Raw genomic sequence first — 21,931 nt, forward strand, 5'->3', positions numbered from 1 at the left:
CAGTTTGTAGATGCCCTGTCATTAAGTATGGGTAAACACCAAAGACTGTAAAAGATATGGATGTAGTATCTGTGATGTCACCCATAGATTTCTGCCTTAAATGAAGCGACAAGTAAGCATTGCCAACCGTCTCCATTTCTCGATTCATCTAACACATCCAAGTGATGCGATTTCGCAGGTCAGAGTTCACCTAGCTTGAACTTTGCACCACAGTGACCTTCTAAACTTAATGCATGACCTTGTGTTTCCGGTCTGAATTATTCGCGTGCGTATGAAAAGAAGTCTATGGGAAGAAAAGTGCAATGTGACTGCAGCTTAAGCAGGCTTTCTAGAATTATCTTGCAGGTGTGTTGAGGCAAGTTGGAGCTAAAATCTGCAAGACACCGGCCCTCCAGCACTGAGTTTGGACACCACTGCTCTAGGCTTACTCGCAGAAGTTGGGATCTCCAGATTGTAACATTTTGATATTGGGGTGCTGCAGGGCTCTGTTCATGGACCACTTCTCTTTTCTTTCTTTTTGTTAAACTATTTTTATCAAGCATATATATATATATATACAATCTATTTTCTTTGATTAGATTATTAAAGAAGATTTTTAGTTAAAACCACAATCCTTGGTGAATCATAAAATCCAAGTAAACAGCTTTTGTGACAAATAAAGGCAAAACTAAATTAGGATGATCAGTATGAAAGTCATATTCAAGATTGTTTTCTGAAGTTGTAAATAATGTAGATAAAAGTCCCCAACATCTTGAAAATCTTTATGACTATCAATTAATTTTCATCTTTGAGTGAATTATCTATTTAATTATGCTCATGTGAGACAATTAGACAGCAAATGTTTATTTCAGATTTTTATTTATGATATAATCAAAACAGATGCCTGCGTTAATAATACCTACACACACAATGTACAGGTTACCATATAAAAACTACAAAGTGACAAACATTTAGTTTGACAGATAACAGTTGTACAGCATAAAGTGATAGAACACTGTTGGTTTGCCATATATATTTACCTGTGTTTGGCACTTGACCACATGTTGCTGTCTCGTGGGGTTTAGAAATGAAGAATATATATATTTTTAAGGAGAATTTAAAAAGCAAAACTCATCAGCAGCGATTAGTTTTGATTTCAAGCTCCTTCACAAATTGTTCTAATGGCTTAAATAAATTTGATCATTACAACCTTGACTTCACAGCAACTTCAGTGGAAACCACAGAAAGCTTATAATGGCTACCCATCTTACAAATATGACGTGGTTTGCATGTGAGCGAGTGTTTGTGTATTTATATAATGGACTACAGATTTGCATGACAGAAAAAAGCATATGCCATCCATTTACACTTGCACGTTCAAACCACTTCTAACCCTGAGGTTGTGCAGAAATAATCGTACACATTAATATCCTACACCCCAATTGCTTCAAAAGTCACCGACAGTATTTCTTTTCAACTCAAGTGCTGGTCAAAATACATGCATAGACAAACACTGAATACACATGAAAAAAGCACCACATACACACATCCTGAAATGTACAGAAAGTACCAGTTAATGAAGAGAATACATTCAGTTTGAGGTGCAGATCCACATGTAGAACGTGCAAAATGATTTAAGCTGTTTCCCATGATATATAAGAATCGGATACCAAGATTTCAATAAGACAAGATTCAGTCAAGCTTCAGCTCCCTATGTCAAACAACATTCACTTCGTCTTAAGGTACATCTAAAATATGTACTTTTTATTTGACAGCTGACTGTGTGGGCAGAGCTTTGACTGCATCGGCGTCTAGAAATTATAACAAGCTGAAGGGATTCTGTTGGCTGGTCGATAAGTAAATGGTCTAATGTGAATGTGCATAGAAACGTGTGGTCTTCGCTGTTCATTGTTACAGTCTTAAATAGATATGCGTTCACCAACCCAGGCTCATTCTGAAAACGTACCATTATATACATTTCTAGTCTGGAGAGAGCAAAATACGTCCCAGGGGGTACGTTTATTTGCACTTTTTGATTGTTTTGTCTTCGGGAATCCAGCAGAGGCCGCTGTGCACTCTTTGTCAGATGCCGTTTGCGCCTGCTGTTCTCACGTATTTCCTTTAGAGGCCGCTGTTGATTGACTGACTGACTGACTGACCAATCGACCGATTTCCTGCCCTCCCCCTTCCCTAAACTCAACCAATAGTATTTTAAGAAGCACCGATTGACCCGCCCATCCACTTCCCTAAAGCCAAGCAGTGTTTTGAAAAGCAAACCAGAAAAAAGAAAAACCCTCGCCTGATTTTTACCAGGTTTTCAGATTTGACTACATTCTCACCCTCTTATTTACTTGTTAATTTTATTTTTTGGCTTCTGCTTTTGTCTTACGTGCTTTCTGGAACTGTTTTTCACCCGACTCGAACTCTGTTGTACATGTCGAGCAATCGGACAAACTGCTAACAGCGGAGATGCCATCCACATGAAGGTAATATAGGGCTATGTTTTCAGAACGTGCCTATATTGGCTTTTACTGTACAAAGGATTATTTGAAATAAAAGAAAACGTCTTTTTTTTGTGTTGTGATACATTTGTATCACTGGACCATAAATTATATCTACATTTTCCCCTAATACTTTTTCATGTTTTCTCTCTTTTTTTTTTTTGAAGCAGCAGGATTGATATTATATTTGTCCCTATGAAAATAGTTCTTTGCTTAATGATATCGTCCAACTATACGGTTAGTCAGTCCTACAGTATGCAGCGAATATTAAAGTTTAAAAAAAGTGTATTTTTATTTTTATTTTAAAGATTATACGGATGCTCATAAAAGGAGCACCATCATGACAAAATATACCCCTTTAAGAATATCTAGCACAGGCTTTCTGACATAATGCAATAAATGTTGGAAAAACACTTCAAGTAAAAAAAAACGCCCAAGTGCTTCTCATAAATAAATGTATGTGCTGAATGTAATTGAAACACTAGGAACCCTTAGGAATGATATTTGTTAATATATGTGTAAAATGACTTAATTTAGTAAACTCTTAAAAATATTAATTATTAAATAAGCTATGATTTTTGACAAAGTGTTTACTTTATCGTTCTGTGCATTTTTGCGTGCTTGGAAAATTTTCGCTTCAGCTCCATCTCAGGCAACCTCTGTTTATATTTCGAGCCCTTTTTAAGGGTTAATTTCAATACCAAAAATGAACAAGTGATGCCAATTACATCACTGCCTTTTGTGTTTTTAGCAACAAAAAAAAGCCTTATATGAGTTATTTAAAGTAAAGAGAGACACATCTCAGTGTCCACAATCTCAGTGACCCTAAAAAAACAAACATGGTGTTCAGTGTGAAATCCTCAGACACTGAGGGGTGTAGTTTTGGAGTCCAGGCTCTGTTGATGTTCAAAAGGAGATGGGACGGAACGATTTTGTGTACGAGAGGTTATGACTGTTGGGAGACTGCTGTTGATTCACTGGCCGGCGCTGCTGGGGTCACACTGCAAAAGTCGCACGATGGATGGGTCGTTCTTTGCACCCTCTACAAACTCTTCGAGTGACAGCTTACCTGAGGGAGAAACACAGAGACTAACGTCAAAAGCAAGCTAGACAAGAGTCATCCCAGCAAGCACAGCACATCAACATGACATCAGATTGACCCTAACATCGTGGGATGTTACATTTTGTTTGGAAATGAAAATCGGGTTGACGTCAGAACCCAATGTCAGGCCGACATCAATGTCCTTCGTCGGACAGATTGCATTGTGGTTACTTTCCAACGCAACCTAAAAACAACTAAACAGTCAACGTGTAATGATGTTACAGCTTGACGTTGTGGGGACGTTACCACTTTTGGATAAATGTCAGTATTTAAAGTTACAATATTTTTGTAACTTTCCAACACAACCTAAATACAACTAAATAACAGCGTGTTTAACGTCATTACTGGACGTCAAAATAAGGTTGTCCTTAGAGGTTCTGGTGACCTTAATCCTATCTTATATTAATGTCTTATGACATTGTATGTCCGCTGGGATGGTTTGAATAGTAACACTAGCATGGGACAAAATTAGATTTTTTTCAGGTGCACTCTAAAAAATGCTGGGCTCGTCGGCGCTAGTGGTGTAGTGGTTAGTGCGTCGACACATGCACTCCAGTGCTCGCGGTGACCCAGGTTCGATTCCGCCGCGCGGTCCTATGCTGATCCCTCCCCTTTCTCTGCTCCCCATGCTTTCCTGTCAATTATCTGTACTGTCCTATCAAAAATAAAGGTGAAAACCCGAAAAAATAATTATAAATTTTTTTTTTTTAAAAATGCTGGGCTCCACACAATTGCTACATGCTTTCCTAACACAAATCGATTATGTAAACTTATTTGTTTCTAAAAATGTAAGTGGATTAAACATAACAGTATTAAGTTGTCCCTAAAGAATTGTGTTGATTCAGCTCATTTTAAGTAGTTTGAACAAACAGCAAAACTATTTTTAAAGTAAATGCTCGAGCCCATTTAATGCCAGCATGAAATCCAAATTTAATCTTCTTTTTTTTTAGATGTATATAGAAGTGTTGTTATAAACAATGTATCTGTGCACTTCATTATTTTGTTAAATTAATTTGCCCTCATAATCAGGGCCAGACGGAATCTGCGGAGTTTTTTTGCTATTTCTGCAGAGAATTTTGGTAAAAATCGCCAGATTTCTGCGGAATTATTTTGGGAGTATCCAGCGGAGTATCATAACTAAAACCTTAATATATTAAATAAAAAGTAATAAATTACTGAATAAAAACTGAATAAATTCATATTTACACATTTACTCAAGTAAATAAATAGAATTAATAATGGGATAAAAATCTCCAGAAATCGGCGGAAAATCTGCGTGCGCGTGTGGGCCTACTCATAATCCTTAATCAAAACCACAACCTTCCCTCCCGCCGAAATGACTTTTTCTCACTTCTGGTCACATGGAATGGCTTTAGGGCGGGGCTATCAGTGAGGGTTGTTTTTGCCCTTCCTTTGTGGGAGGCAGTAGTTTGAACAAATATGATACATTTCTGTTTGTAAACTGTCGTCCTTGTTCTTGTCATCCGAAAATATTCTGCACTAGATGGTTACGATGATGAGAGCAAAGTGGCTTTTAAATCTTCCTCTATTTTGTTAGCAAAGCACATCTTAATCTGTTGCTAAAGGACAAAATCTTCACTGCCCTACGTTGCTTCTGATTTCAGAAACTGTTTGAATCAGATGTACATCACGATAGGGGGAAAAAAAAAGACAAAATTAGGCTGCGTTCAAAACCGCATACTTCCAAACTATATAGTACGCTAAAATCACTATGCGAGCCGAGTAGTATGTCCGAATTCATAGAATTTGAAAATCAGTATGCGAGAAGTACCCGGATGACTTACTACTTCCAGCAAGATTCTGGAGTGCGCATCCCAAGCATGTTGCGCTATCCCATGATGCCCCATGAGCGAATTCATGAATGGGAGTAAAGTGACGCAACTGACGCAAGTAGGTCATGTGACCATGACAAAATGGTGGATGTAGTACGTCCGAATTCCATTCATACTGTATAGATTGAACGGCTGAGTAGTACGTTTAAATTCAAATACAGTACCTACTGAGTAGTAGTCGATTTTGGACGCAGCCTTAATTTCCAATTCATGCCAACTTTAACCGTCGCATTTGTATTGTTTGTTTAGAAATCTTTAATAACCTTCTTATTTATATTTCTGTCACCAATCTTTTAATATGTATAAATGGTTTATATAAATAACGGTTAAATCAATAAAATGGAAAAAATTGTGAATATAATGTGTTCATAGGCTTTTTTTTAGAGTTTATAGGCTAGTTCACTAAAAATTATGACTGAAACACCCTTAAGTTGTTTTAAAACTTTATGAGTTGCTTTCTCCTGATATTTTTGAAAAATGTTGGAAACCACTAGCTATTAGTTTTTATAGTAGTGGAAAATTACTATGGATGTCAATGACAACCGGTTTACCAAACATCCTTTAAAATATCGTCTTCTGTGTTAAACGAGAAAAAACTGTTTGGACCAATCCTTTAAAGTAAACAATTCTTTTAAAAACATATTATAACTGCAAGTATGTTTTTAATATATCTTTGAACTTAGAAAGTAAACATTCAGAAAAATGAGGTCTTTTTTTTTTTGCAAGAGAATAAAAAGCTCACCATCACGATTTGTGTCCATCTGACGGAAGATCTTGTCTGTGCGCTTCTCAGGTGTGGACTCGTCCTCTGGCATTTTCATCACAGAAGATACCATCTTGTAGATGGCCTGAGGAAGACGAGATAAAAAAGATCACACTTAAGTGTGAGTTCTTACCCTACGAAAACATGATGTTGTGCAACAAGAGAAATTTTTCACTTTCACAGAACAATATGTCCTATAGTAGAGTTAGCATGGCACTAACACATTGCTAAGTTAACTACAGAGTACTCAAAAAAGAATATCTACATTTATGAAAATCAACATATTCCTTCATATGCAAAATGTTATCTTTAGGAATCTGAGCCCACTGCTTTGCATTCTGGGAATATCTTATCAATTAGAAAAACATGCTACGTATGCTTTCAGAATTAGCTAGCTTTTGGGTTGGAAGTGCACCTATGCTGTACAGTTCAAAGTAAATCTTGTTAGAGAAGATTAGAGGACTCTGGGTTTGATTTGGCATTAGAGCAGTCACTTCAGAACTGTTTCTAAGTTACCATAGCGACGGCTTTTCTCTGAAAACCGCATGAATTGAAAAGGAAATTACAGCTATTTGCTCACACTCAGGCGTCAGACTCAGAGAGTGCACTTAGGAAGTTGACGCATGTCACCAATTGCTACAACGGCATAAAATTTACCTAAACATGAGCAGAAATAATTGCCTGCTGCACTCAATTCTGTCTAATTGAGCGAACTAACAAGCCTAAGTGGAAAGTGCTTTTGAACAAGAGACAAGGATTTTTCTTGTTTTTACCGATGCTATATGAAGAAACCTTTTTTTTAAGTAATAAAAACAAATAAGGCACAAGCCAAAAAATACAGTTGCTCAGAGGCTGTCTGATATTACTGATTTTCTATGTTATTTTATGAACAAAACTGAATTATTTAATATAGTTTAACGTTATTTTTTTGTGTTTTTTGTATACTTCTCATAATATAGGAGCTACTTCAGTTAGCATGCGACATAAATGAGCCTTGACAATTGACCATTAGTGCATTTAGACAGGTATATTCTTCAAACGTACAAAAAAATAACAATATAGTATCTGTCTTAACCAGGAATCAAGGATTTTCTGTGTATAATGTTGAACCAGTCAGAGAGATGGATTTTAGACCAGCCAAATTTCATTGTGGAAATGGCTACAATCAAAACTCCGCTGTGTTTACAGAAATAAACAAATAAATAGGATTTTCTAATATAAATAGGATATGTGCTTTAACCCATTATTTTGTGTAAATTATGGTTTCCAAAATGATATTGTTTCCCAGTGGTGGGTTGCAGCTGGAAGGGCATCCGCTGTGTAAATTGTGCTGGATAAGTTGGCAGTTCATTCCGCTGTGGCGACCCCGGATTAATAAATGGACTAAGCCGACAAGAAAATGAATGAATGAAAATGATATTCTATTTATGTAAATTACAGCGGCAAGGTGGCTTAGTGGTTAGCAAGAAGGTTGCTGGTTTAGTCCCAGTTTAGCCAGTTGGCATTTCTGTATGGTGTTTGCATGTTCTCCCTCTGGGTTTCCTCCGGGTGCTTCGGTTTCCCCTACAGTCAAAAGACATACGCTATTGGACAAATTAAATTGGCCGTTGAGTATGTGTTTAAATGAGAGTGTATGGGTGTTTCCCAGTGATGGGTTGCAGCTGGAAGGGCATCTGCTGCATACTGTAAAACTGGATAAGTTGGCGGTTGATTCCCCTGATTAATAAAGGGACTAAGCCAAAAAGAAAATAAATGAATGAATGAAATTGGCTGCAGTGCAAGAGTGTGTGTGTGTGTGTGTGAATGAGAGTGCATGGGTGTTTCCCAGTACTGGGTTACGGCTGGAAGGGCATGCGCTCTGTAAAACATATGCTGAAATAGTTGGAGGTTCATTCCACTGTAGTGACCCCTGATAAATAAGTGATTAAACCGAATGAAAATGAAGGAAAAATTTCTGTCAACTATTCAAATACGCTTTGGTGTAAAAGGTGATCGTCATGCACATGTGCATTACTTGTTCAGCCTAAAACATTCTTGAGTGTTTGACGACCAAAGCAACAATAACTTGCGAGGTCGGACAGATATTGCCAACTACTGGTCTGGCACGCATATTAATGATTTTTTTAAATTGCTTTGACAATGTTGTCAAGCAAAAAAAAAAAAAAAAAAATGCAAATAATAAAACCTTTTGTTTTTATTGCATCTATGCTGTTCAAGCACACACAGATAAGAATGCTAAAGGTGCACAATGATTAAATCGCAGAAGGCAAACATTGCAAAAGCTACTTTGTTATGAAGGAAGTTTATCTAGTTTTCCAGTACAAATACCTAACATTAGGTATTAATACAAAATCAGATAAAAAGAAAAAAATTAATTAAATTAAATTAAATTACAAAGAAAGACAAAAAATGTTGAATCAAATGTGACATTTTTTAAAGTAAAAAAAAGTTTTTTTTTGACAACTAATTTGAAATTATTAGAATCAGAATAACAAATTCCATTGATTACAAAATATTTCTAAATAAATTTATAATCCCATAGAAGTGCTAAGTGCTAATTTATAATCGAACAATGTATTTTTTTCTTTCATTAACTCACTAATGGGCTATATGCACAGCTAATATGCTCAATTTCATAAGGTTCCTTTTAGAGCATCGATGTTGTAATGTAATTAATATACAGTCAGTTAAATAGACTTAAGCATTCATTATGGGCTATATGCACAGCTAACATGCTCAATTTCATAAGGTTCCTTTTAGAGCATCGATGTTGTAATGTAATTAATATACAATCAGTTAAATAGACTTAAGCATTCATTAAGTTGTTCAAGCGTAAAACAAGATGCAAGACAGTGTAGACGCAAGTGCCATCAGGAGCAGCAGAAACTCCATTGAAAATACTGTGGTAAAATACATTTCTATTTATTTTGAATTTGAAGCAGTTCTTCTTGTCCGGTCTGAGACCCACTTTAAATCTTATAGAATGAAAGAAATCAGATCTTAAATATAATTTTGTAATGGCATGGCAGTTTACCCAAAGCAACTGGGCTGGCTGACTGAAAATAAAAAGCTTGTTTGTATAAATTGTACTGACAAACAAGACCAAAACCGTTGACGTTGTCAGGAGACATCGGCACTGTACTGTTTAAACCCAGACTAAAGAGAACCACACTCAAACACACACCTGCACAATCTCCAGCATCTCCGCCTTGCTGATGTATCCGTTGCCGTCTAGATCGTACATGCTGAAGGCCCATTTAAGCTTCTGATCCAAGCGGCCACGTGATGTTACACTCAGCGCAATGATGAACTCTCTGAAATCTATTGTCCCATCTCCATTGGCGTCGAAGGTCCGGAAGACATGCTCTGCGAACTTTGATGCGTCTCCATAGGGGAAGAAGTTGCCGTAGATCTTCTTGAACTCGTCCATGCTGAGCGCCCCGCTGGGACAGTCCCGCAGAAAACCCTTATACCACTCCAAGATCTCATGCTCTGTGAAATCTGTGTTGTCCAGCAGATCCTGGATCACCTCGGGACGGAGCTTGCTGTTTTGTTTTCCCATGTCGATGCTCTGGATTCAGCTAGAAGTGAAGGAGAGAAAAAAATAAAGAGTTAAATGGTTCATATTAAGAAATTAATTAAATACATTTTACATTAGGAATTCACGATATCTGTAAAATACGATATTTTGTTATCCTGTGATTAAATATTATGATATGAATGCAATTTCACCAGATGACTTGAATATCTCTGTTTGGAAAGAATTGATCATTTTAGATTTGATAAATTGTAATAAATCATCTACGAGCATAGATGAATACAATTAAGAAAAATACACTAATAAAAATAAAAAGTAAATAAAAAGTTTTATTGTTCATTGTACAGTATTTGAATAATCAAATGCAAAATAATACTGCATAGTCTTTATTGCGTATAAAATCAATAAAATGAATTGTTATTAAAGTTACAGACGGTACAATTTCAACATTGCATATCCTGCGATGTGACTATAGTAAATGATTACATTGCAATATCGATACTGACACAATATATCGTGCAGTTTCTCTTTTCAACCTTGTATATTTACTTTAGTGTTCCAAATATGAATTTAGTTTAGTTTAGAATTTTATTTTTTTAATGCAAAATGAAAAACAGGATTGAAATTTTTTTTTATCTTAATGGACTTAAATTCAGAGTGTGTTCACATTTCTGGGGTCCGTTCTTCGTACCTCACTTAATTGCTCTAAGACAGATCCTGGATCTTTTATTCCTGATAACTGATCTTTGGCTAATTTGGTTCTTCAAACAAGTTCGCGAATCAGATTAAAATGTCTGGATGGACTGATCTGAGATCAATGCGTGTGTTGTGAAGAACAGATCTATCGATCCTCGAAATCATGATCAGCAATGCAACGATTGGCTGATGGCACAGCAGCGTAATGACATCATCTGATTTATATTGAATTATCCATGTGAGCAAACTTGCAGAAAATTAGCAGTAAACGGTTTGTAAAATATGACACACAATAACTTCACACGTTTGTTGCGAGCTGTAGGCTTTACACTTTCATGTTTCAAGAGTATTCATCATGTATCCTACTCAATTTTTTTGAATCAGCGTAAGGAATAACTGTATAAATTAATTTTGCATCAAAAAACATTTTGATTTCAGTAAAGGTGTCAATCACTGGCATATTAGCGGTCAAAACATGTGCATATATCATGCATGTATGCGTTTGTATCTAAAAAGACAATATAAGATCAATAAATTTTCTCTATGAACCACCAGGTGGCAGTCTTTGTACTTTTATTTCGGAGTGCAGATTGCATACGTTTTATTAATATATATTTTTTTAACTTTGTATATATATATATATATATATATATATATATATATATATATATATATATATATATATATATATATATATATATATATATATAGTTAAAAATAGATATATTTACTATTTTCCTAAGTGTATATAACCACTGTAAGAAATTATCAGCATTTGGTACATACTTTCAGTATTATTTTTGCTGAACTGACCCAATCTAATCCTGTTTATATGAAATGAACCTGCTCCCAAGCAGGTTAGAGCTACCAGAACCGTTGCTATGACAACAACTCTCAGATTAGTTTTGAAGAACGAAACGATCCTGGATCATGTGAAATCGTTAATAACCAAATCCAGCTAATTGAGTTGTACACATATGAAGAACGGATCCCTGGTTCAGTTCTCCTTGTTGCAAGGACCCTACATTTAGTTGTGGATCATTTTAAATCTTAACTGAATTAATTTTATAAATATCTAACCAGACACATTTTCCAGTTCTATAGTACACACAAGGCCTACATTTAGGATTTATACATTAATATGCAATATATGATATGGAATATCATATGCAATTTCCATCCATTTGGATGGAACCATTTTGACCAATAATGGGATGCTTATTTGTAAATCAAATGTATGCATTGAAAATAAATAGTAAATGTGTTATAAACTTCACTGTAATTTTGTCAACAAAAATAAGGGCGAAAAATCTAGAGCGTTACACAAACAGAAATTTAACATTTCCTCTGTGTTAGTAATGTGACTTAAAACTTTGAATGCGAGCACTCAGTCCGCTTATCTAATGTGCATTATAGTTAATGGAAAAAAACACACAAGACAAAACTATAAACTAACCGATTTTTAACTTTTGTTTTAATCCCCTACACTGCACTGTTCGATAATTAGATGAGTGGGACAGAGTGGTTGCATTCAGTCATATTACTGACGCAGCAGAGTTTCTGGTAGTTTCAAGTCATCTTCTTTTGTGAAGATAACATTGATAAACACAACCAAATTTTTGGATTTATCATCAAATATTGTTTAAATTAAAGATCAATAACCGATAACCGTATTGAAACAATTTTGAAACATTTTATCCCTTTAACTGCCCCTGCAAAAAAAAGTTTTTTGATTGCATTTCTTAACTCATGTCACTAGTTAACACACACAATACATTTTTTTTTCAACACATCCCATAATTTCTAAAATATCAACCTTTACAAAATGAAAAAAAAAGTTCCAGAATTAATACAGATACTATGAAAAATCTGAAAATATAGAAATGTTTTATTTAAAGACTTAATCAAAATAAAACATTTTTGAATACTAAATCATTTTTGTTTTTTTAAGGACATCTGAAATATTTTATGGTTCTCATTTAACATGTTTTCCTTTTTTGTTTTTTTTTACAATAAAACCTAATTCAAGTGTAGTAGTGCAACAGGATTATTATTTGTTTTATTTATTTATTTTTTTTGTAAACCAACAATGCTGTGTAAACCATTATTTAAAACATTCATTCATTTTATTAAATGACTTAAACAGTCATTATTTAAAACAGTCAAAATATGGTCAACCATTTGGTAAAGCTGATAGTAAGCAACTGATTTATCTTTTTTCATCAATTATACTGTATCAAAATAGGGATTTTTGAGTGCAAACCTGTTCCGTTTATATATGATTGAAAATATTCACAATGTTAAAACTGTGCAGCCAAATGGACAGAAAAAGTATGTTATATTTGAATAGATAAATCTTAAGCCTAAATATAGCGTAGAGTATATTAACGGTTCTCTCACTGGTGTCTGTTCCTCCTATAGATTTTGTTTTAGGAGACAAAGATTCTCAGTCAAGCCTCTTGGGGACTACAATAAACAGTGACAGAATAAAAAAAGAAAGGAAAAGTGGCTTGAACCCTGACTGTGGATATACTATCTATGCAAAGCACACATATCTGCCACGTTTCTAAAATTTCTCTTCCTTTTCCCATCTGTCAACTGAACTTTCCACTGGTAGACCGCAGTGATACTCTCACCTGCTGCAGTGTGTGTGTGCAGCTGCACCAAAATTACTTCCTGATGCAAATCTCTCATAAAAAAAACCCATGTGCCTCCATACACACTTGATCCCGACACCAAATATTAGGGTAATTCTACAAAATTACCAACAATTCTTTATTTTAACACAGCAAGTAGTAGCTGATAAAAATGATTTCAACAAATGAACAAATAAAAAGTTAATTTTGATAAAAATGCCTGCCTTTAAAATTGTTCAACAATTTTTATTAAATATTTTACTTTCTTTCTATTTTATTTGTTATTATATTTATGTCAGGAATGGAAATGGCATGCGTAACGAGTCTTTATTCTCATCCGTGTCTGCTGAGATGAGAATGGATGGAGAGTGATGGGGATAAAACAAAATAACATTGTGGAGATTAAGAGATGGAGAAACTGAACCTCCTTTTGTAAACAGGAAGCAGTCCATCAGTTTGCCTTTCACTGCTCCTCACGTAGCGCATGTGACCGACCGTCCAGCCAGACGCTATATTTAGTGTGTTTATTTTGCTCGTATTGAAATAATACAAAAAAAGAGGAACAGATGAACATAAAAATATGAAAAATAGCTGACTTTTATGCTAGCCGTTCCACATCTGATTCTCTCAATAGCTTGTGAGAAACTGTCTGTCACAAATGTGGAAACATTATCTACATAGAAATAAATAGATATTACGCAAGTCAGTTTTAACACTTGGCTTTTGGTGAATTGCAGAATGTTCACACAGTGTTGTACTAAAAACAGATTTTTTTTTTTGTTGTAGCATGTTTTGCATACAGACGACAATGTTGTCAAATGATCCCCATTCACTTGTATCCACAAAAATGACTAAAACTATTTTATTTTGCATGCTAGGGATTTAAAAAAAATAACAAAGAAATTCTTCTTGCATTTCTATAGTCTGAACGTGCAACATGGTATTTATTTTCACTAATTAGTTCTTCTGTAGTCAACATTTTCGACTCAATTTTAAATGTTTGATATTTGATGCCTCCGAAATGTCTTTTTTGGTCACATTAAAAAATGTCTGTTGTTAGATTTAAAATGGTTTCTTGGTGTTGTATAAACCCACCCTAAATGCACCCTTAACGCATTACTTAATAAATATATAAATCGGTTCAAAAGTTGTAGATTAGTATGATTTTTTCAATTTTATTCATTAAAGACGTATTACGTTAACAAAAATATTATTATTTACATAAACATAAATAATGTTGACAGAGCATCTAACAACAACAACAAAAAGAGTCAAGTTGTGCTAAAGTGCTAGAACAATACTAATATCACAATATAAATAAAATAGATGGATGGATGGATGGATTGATCAATGGATGGATGCTTTATTTTTAAAGATGCGATTCTACATTTATCTAGATGGATGGACAGACAGACAGACAGACAGACAGACAGACAGACAGATAGACAGACAGATAGATAGATAGATAGATAGATAGATAGATAGATAGATAGATAGATAGATAGATAGATAGATAGATAGATAGATAGATAGATAGATAGATAGATAGATAGATAGATAGATAGATAGATAGATAGATAGATAGATAGATTTCAAAATATTTGTTAATGGAAACTTATTTTAAATGATTCAAACTTAACTTTATTTAAAAAAAAACAAATGCACCCTTGGTAAGCAAAAGACCCCCCCCCCCCCCAAAAAGTACATAAATCTTACCCCAAACCTTTAAATGTGTAATTATCTTTAACAAAGTCAAACTGAAAATAAATTATGTGAACAAAAAGACCCACAGATACTTTATTATGTTGTGTTGTCAAAGTTTACATACAGTATTCAACTATTTAACCTTCTTCAAATGCTGTACCAGTTGTAATGTCTTCACTAAAACAAACTGCCTTCTGTGTTCACCATCCAAATGTCACACAAAACCCAATGCTGCTTCCTCGCACTCACTGACGCACACAGACATTTTGGGCTTTCAAGTTTTATGGGGAAGTCCCACAGACATAATGATCTTGATACTGTACACACTGTATATTCTGTTCTTTTCCCCCAACATTACCCCTGAACTCAACCCTCAAAGAACACGAAATACTTCATTCTCAATGACTTATAAACCATTTTCGGGAGCACTTTATTTTGATGGTCCATTAGAGTATTAGTAGACTGCCTTCTGTAGACTGTCAACTTACAGTAACCCTAACCCCAACCTAACAGTCTACTTACAATCCAATGAGAATTAGTTTGCAATGTAACTTAAATTCAACAAGCGAACCATCAAAATAAAGTGGGACCCCATTTTCCTCATGGGGGACCAAAAAAAAGCACAGCAGGCCCTTTTGTCCATGGCAGAGTTTAGTGTCTGTTTGGAAAGATGGAGTGAGCACACGGATAAAAGCATCGTGATCCATCATTAGAGTTTAATTGTTTAAGGGATAAGCAGCATTTGTGTTACGTTCCAGCGGTCGTCATGATAACAGACAGTCTGATCGCTCTTTCCATCAAGCACGAACCAGCTGTGCCGGAATTAGTCATTTTTGTATTATAAATGCACCACAATTCAACGGTGGCAACAGTTCAATCAAACAATATGAAGCTGCGGCAACACTTTACTTGGTTACAGTTTATTTTAAGGAGCACCTATGATCAACTTTTGTAAGCTGTTTGGACAGAACTGTGCAGGTATAGCGTGTCCACTGTCATATTGGAGTGACATAAACACCACAAGACTCTTTATTTAAAATGTACTGACGTTAAAATAGGATACAAATCCCAGTGATTTTGAGATCCACTGCAATGTCCTGGAGGCGTGCGGATTCACAGCCCACTGAATTAATTGACAGGTGCCATGTTTCTATAATAAAATGAATACTTATGTCCACAGAACTTTTTTTTTTTTTGCAAAGAAACAGGAATTAAAACATGTCACCACTCTCTGGTTTTAGCTGCACCTTAATAATTAATTTCATAAGTTTAAAACGTGACAAGGGGCAGTCACTTTTATGGACAGAATTTCAAGGCGCAGCCTTGGGCTGGAAGGGGTCCGGTTCGGGGACTACAAGATTTCATCTCTGTTATTCACAGACAATGTTGTTCTGTTGGCTTCATCAAACATGGACCTTCAGCATGCACTGGGGCAGTTTGCATGTATGTGTGTGTGTGTGTGTGTGTGTGTGTGTGTGTGTGTGTGCTGCAAAGAGTATTTGTGTGAAACTCATAATTTCAGAAAGGTTTGAATAAATTCCACAACAAATACATCAGATTAACTCTAGACCTTATTTCAGCTTCATCCGTGTCTGTCTCTATCACTGACTGCTGTTTATCTGACATAACGCATGAGAAACAGACACGCACGTCAGAACAGCGGGCGGGAAGAACCAGCTCATTTAGGTATAAAACAATAGTCCTCAGACACTAAAATATACCAATTCTACATTATATAATAAATCTGATATGTATTTTGAGCTGAAACTTTATAGACACATTCTGGAGACTAAAATAAGTGCCCTTTAAAATGTAACTAGTTACAGTGTAACTATTCAATTAACTACTGAGTAAAATTAATTAACTACTAGTACTTACTATACGGTTGAGGTTAGAATGTGGGTTGTTTAGGGTTGGTTGTAATCATGTACCTACTGTATGCATAATACATTGTAATTACTATAGTAAGTGCATGGGATATGTGTAACTACGTGACCTTAAAGTGTTACAGTAAGTACACGGAACGTGTAAAGAAAACCTTAAATAGTTACTGATGCTAATATGCAGGAGTGTGTTCAAATTGCAAAAGGATTCAGATATTACAAAATAAACCTTTCAAATAAGCTCTTGATAGTAAACGCTAGTTAGTGCATTAAATAACATCAAGAGCAGGATGTTTGTTGACATTTGACATCAGCTATGATGTTAATGTTTGCTTAAATATTCAGTTTTAAGCTAACATATGTATTTTATGCAATTAGCGTTCGACTTTATTAGACTATTAGTTACTTTTGATATCAATAAGTTATTGAATTATTGAACTAAAAACTGACCATCACCTAAGATGAATAGATGTTTTACATGAACAGATGTAGTGGATGTATAAAGCAGTAAATATCCTGCATGTTAAAGGCCAGATTAAGAAGTGAAAATGATTATGTTTGAAAATAACAAGCCAATCTTACAAAATACATAATATGTACTTTTATTTTCATTAAAATATCCAGAAACCACTAAACAGTGTTATATATTTTGCTGTCTTATGGACTTTTACATTATCCCAAATGTTTTGAAGAATGTTCATATCCAAAGAAGTAATTGATTTTAACTAGTAATACAGTGTCTTCACTTTTAGCCACACTTCAAACCATGTCTTGAATACATTAGCTCAACCATTAACATAATTTCTGAAGACCACGACTTTCATGATTCCATGAGTCACTGCATCATCAAACTTCACCTTTGTTTGTGATGAATATGCGCCTTCTAGTGGTGAAAATGACATACTGGTCCTTTAATAAAGAAAAGGCCATGCAATGCGTATGTCAGGGGTTTGTTTGTGTCTGTTAACAGACTTTTGGGTGGTCAATGACATCACTTGTGATCTGTCCTCAAGACAGGCCATGTTCTTGAGGACCTGAGCTTAGCTCGTAATAATAAAGCAGAGCCGCTGGGTTGGGGATCAGCGATGTTCTTGGACTCTATTTCTAGGGTCAAGAGCTCAAAGATCTCTGTCTCAAATTAACTCTAAGACTCTTAAAGACGTCATGGTTATATAACAGCAGAGCACAGGCGACTGCAGGTGGACAAGAGATGCTGACGTCCCCTCAGTGAGCCCAGGACAGGTGACACTAAACACCAAACAAGCTGTTTTCAGCAGCTATGATTAGCCATGCTGGAAGAGAACAAATGCTAAGTAATATAATATAAAGAAGCTCATTACTGTAAGTCCAAGATGAGGATTAAAAAGTGATTAAAAAGTGACAAAAGTTGGTGATATTAATAGCAGAAAAATACAGAAAAATAAATATGATTTAAACTCATTTTCAAAAAGTATCATAACTAGGAACAATTGTTTACACTGTTTTAATTAAAAATAATACTGAAATAAAATAAAAATGACATTTTACATGAAATATTCAAACTATTGATGCCTTGGAAGCCAAGTGACTTTCATTTATTAAAACAAATAAAAATAAATTAAAGTGAAATAATATTTAAAAGCGATCACATTAATTTTGTCAATGTTGTATATATTTATTTATCCATAATGACACGGGACAGTTATATAGATAAATTTATCTAGCAGTCAACAAAAAAGAAAAATTAGAAACATTTAATGACAAATACATGCAAATTAGCATTATATAACCATTACTTTAGCAAATAAGCTTATATTCAAGTGGTAAAATACTAAAATATCAATACAAAAATTAAAACGAAGGATAAATATGAACAAAAATGTTTAAAAATGAACAAATAAATAAACTAAAATTACCCTAAACTTAAATATTAGATGCAACAAACTTGTTAGATAAATAGTAAAATTAGATAATACGATACCTTTGCTAACTAACCAAATTTGAATTTCCAAAATGTACCAAAATCCATCTCTCTATACTTTTTCAAAACCTTTCATTCTTAACTTCTGTTATCTGAAGCCAATCTCAAAGCATGTCTTTTACCAGCTTTACTGCTATCCAGGTTATATAAGAAAGAGAAAGACAGCATCGAAAACGTTTGCAAGCTGAAATCAAATCGACATCTCCATATAAACAGTGCTGAATTTTTAACCCACCCATTTTCACTCTCGTCTTTCGTCTTGCATCAGCCCACAACAGCCAATTTATCAACTAATGACTCTGTTGACAAGTCTTGAAAAGCATGGGCTGTCAAAGCCAGAAATAAACTCTCGTATCAGCAGACGAACAAATAATGAAACAGGATGGTGTGCATCATGTGACAATCGATCGCTCTCCTCTGTTACCATCAACCCTTCAAAACCACACAGGCCGAATCAAAACCACCAGCACTGAAACTCAAGCATGACTGTGGAAAATGTACGTGAGGGGGCTTCAAAAACTCTTCAAATGCTCTTAACGTTTCCTTTTTGGTCACCAAAAGAAACATTTGGCGTTGTTTACAGCGTAAGAAAGAACAGTATTTTCTCGTATGAGTTATCATGGGCTCATCTAGTGACATATTGTGGAAAGTTCCTTCACATATACAGCAAAAGGGTCAATGTGTATCTGCTAAAATCATAAAGAGAGGAGGGAAACACAAAAGAACTTCAAGCGGATTCAGAAATAATGACACAATGGCTTTTTAAAAGTGCACAATTATACCCAAAGGGTCTAGATTTTATAGTCCCTGCAGTATTTGAGGCAATGTTTATGCCATTTACTGTTGCTTTGCTTTCAAAATACAAACAACAATCTTGTGAATTTTGTTGATTTCAAGGTGCTATGTAATTTATTTAAAGGAAACACTAAAGGAGAAACTTAGATTCTAACCTCTTAACCCACTATATTTACCCTCTACCACAGGGTGTTGACATGATATTTATGTTCATTTCCCTGCCACTGTCTCTTTTAGACCAACATTGAACTTTTTTTTTGTTGGAAAGGGAAGACCTTAGTTTAGCCAATGATGTGCTTTGGGTAAGTCACATGACGTGCAGTGTTTTATGTGGCGCAATTTCTGACAGACTGGAGTTTAGTGTAAGTAGCTGCTGAATGCAAATAAAAACATCAATAAAAACAAAGGATCAACTCAAGCCATAACTCTATATAGTCATAATGACATATACACAATTCAGAATGTTTTGGTTTGATCAAATTAGTTTTCTGTAAATCAATTAAATGTGTGTGTTGCCAAATGGCAACACTGTGCAATAGTGAAATGTGCAATGATGCAATAGGTTAGCTATAGCTAGCAAGGTCAGCTGTGATCTTTTAAGTTGTAACAATAACAACATGAATGCTAGTAATGTATTGTTGATTATTTGTATGTTAATGGCACTTGCATGATGGCTTAAATCACATTTTAAAGGCAATACTTTTAAAATAAATACAAGGAAGAGTGTATTAGTGAGGACCACCATGTTATATGGTCATTTAAAAAAAGAAAAGGATCTTCCTCCGCATGGATGTGAGGACGTGATGGGTTTCAGTGACCATGAGAATGATGCAGATTGGACATTTGATAAGAGCAGTGATGGAGACAGTTCAGGTAAGTTAGATCTGAGGCAGATAGGACAGACATAGTATATAGTATAATATACATTGTTAGCTAGTAGCTACATCATTCTGATGCATCTGGATATATTAGACTTGTTTTTTATTTGTTATAATATTTACTGGAGGAAATATTTATAGCTACTGTATGTTGTATACATGATCACACAATATTATGCTTGTTTTCAATAATATTCAGCAAAAAAGAATGGAATAAATGAAAGCTGTTTGAATATCGGTTGTTGGAAAGTATGTATAAGGTGTCATTTATAAGTTCTGTGATAAAGCTTTTAATACTGCAACACCAATTAAATCATTCAAAACAACAAAATTAATAATTATAAGGAAAATTTAACATTTGAAATTTCTAAGTTAGATCCACTGTTGGACATTGTTGCCATGGCAACATATCAAAAAGTACCTTAAAAAACAAAATCCCCCTAATTTTTAGTACTGCACTTCAAGTTTAGCCATTCTAAGAAAAGTTAAACAGAAAAATGTTTAGTATATATATATCATATTGCATGCAGTAGAGGACTTTCACACAAACGACTAAAATGACCAAAATACACAACTCTAAATAATGTGTACTATAGTAAATTCATTAGAATTTGAAAGTTATGCTAATATATGTTGGTTGAATATAATGTCTATGTGTTAATCAATGTATCCACTCAATTACAGTTAAGTGCTTTCATCATAAAACTAAAAGCTTAAAGTGCTAAATTACTATTTATTTCCTATTTACTCACCCTCAAGTAGATCCAAACCTTTATGAGTTGTTTTTTTCTGTTGAGCACAAAAGAAGATATTTTGAAGAATGTTAGAAACTGGTAATAATAAACTTCCATAGAAGGAAAAACAAATGTTATGGTAGTCAGTGGTTGGTTACTTCTTTTGTGTTCAACAGAAAAAAGAACTCAAACAGATTTGTGACAAGTGGAGGATGAGTACATGATGAGTATTGTTGGGTGAACTATCCCTTAAATGTCATCTCACAAAAAACAGTATTAAGAAACTAAGAGCATATACAGTTGAAGTCAGAAATATCTTTTTTAAATGTTTTCCAAATTATGTTTAACAGAGCAAAGAAATTTAAACAGAATGTCTGATAAAATTGTTTCTTCTGGAGAAAGTCTTATTTGTGTTATTTTGGCTAGAATAAAAGCAGTTATTCATTTTTTAAACACCATTTTAGGGACAAAATTATTAGCCCCTTTTAAGCTATATTTTTTCTCGATAATCTACAAAACAAACCATCGTTATACAAGATCTTGTCTAATTATCCTAACCTGCCTAGTTAACCTAATAAATCTAGTTAAGCCTTTAAATGTCCCTTTAAGCTGTTTAGAAGTGTCTTGAAAAATATCTAGTAAAATATTATTTACTGTCATCATGGCAAAGATAAAATAAATCAGTTATTAGAAATGAGTTATAAAAACTTTTATGTTTAGAAATATGTTGAAAAAAATCTTCTCTCCGGTAAACATAAATTGAGGAAAAAAATAAACAGGCGCGCTAATAATTCTGACTTTAACTGTATGTGTATATATATAGTCGATTTATATAAACATCATATATTAAAAAAAAAAAAAAAAAAAAATATATATATATATATATATATATATATATATATATATTTT

At 34.3% G+C, this 21,931-nt stretch overlaps 1 protein-coding gene across 10 annotated transcripts in view; it reads right to left on the minus strand.

Annotated features, from left to right (window-relative positions):
- Positions 1-841: 841 nt before the first annotated feature.
- ncaldb (neurocalcin delta b) overlaps positions 842-21,931 on the minus strand; it is a 29,051-nt gene continuing 7,961 nt past the window's right edge. For 2 of the 10 annotated variants that reach the window (XM_087294355.2, XM_087294356.2), the window contains exons 2-5: positions 21,041-21,077; positions 9,383-9,779; positions 6,178-6,283; positions 842-3,549 (exon numbers count right to left, since the gene is read on the minus strand). In XM_087294355.2, coding sequence (XP_087150481.1) covers positions 3,455-3,549; positions 6,178-6,283; positions 9,383-9,760 — 579 coding nt within the window. In that variant the 5' untranslated portion in view covers positions 9,761-9,779; positions 21,041-21,077 and the 3' untranslated portion in view covers positions 842-3,454. 10 annotated transcript variants of the gene reach the window in all.

Source organism: Danio rerio, chromosome 19, assembly GCF_052040795.2.
Source record: "Danio rerio strain M-AB ecotype USA chromosome 19, GRCz13ab, whole genome shotgun sequence".
Classification (NCBI taxonomy): Eukaryota; Metazoa; Chordata; class Actinopteri; order Cypriniformes; family Danionidae; genus Danio; species Danio rerio.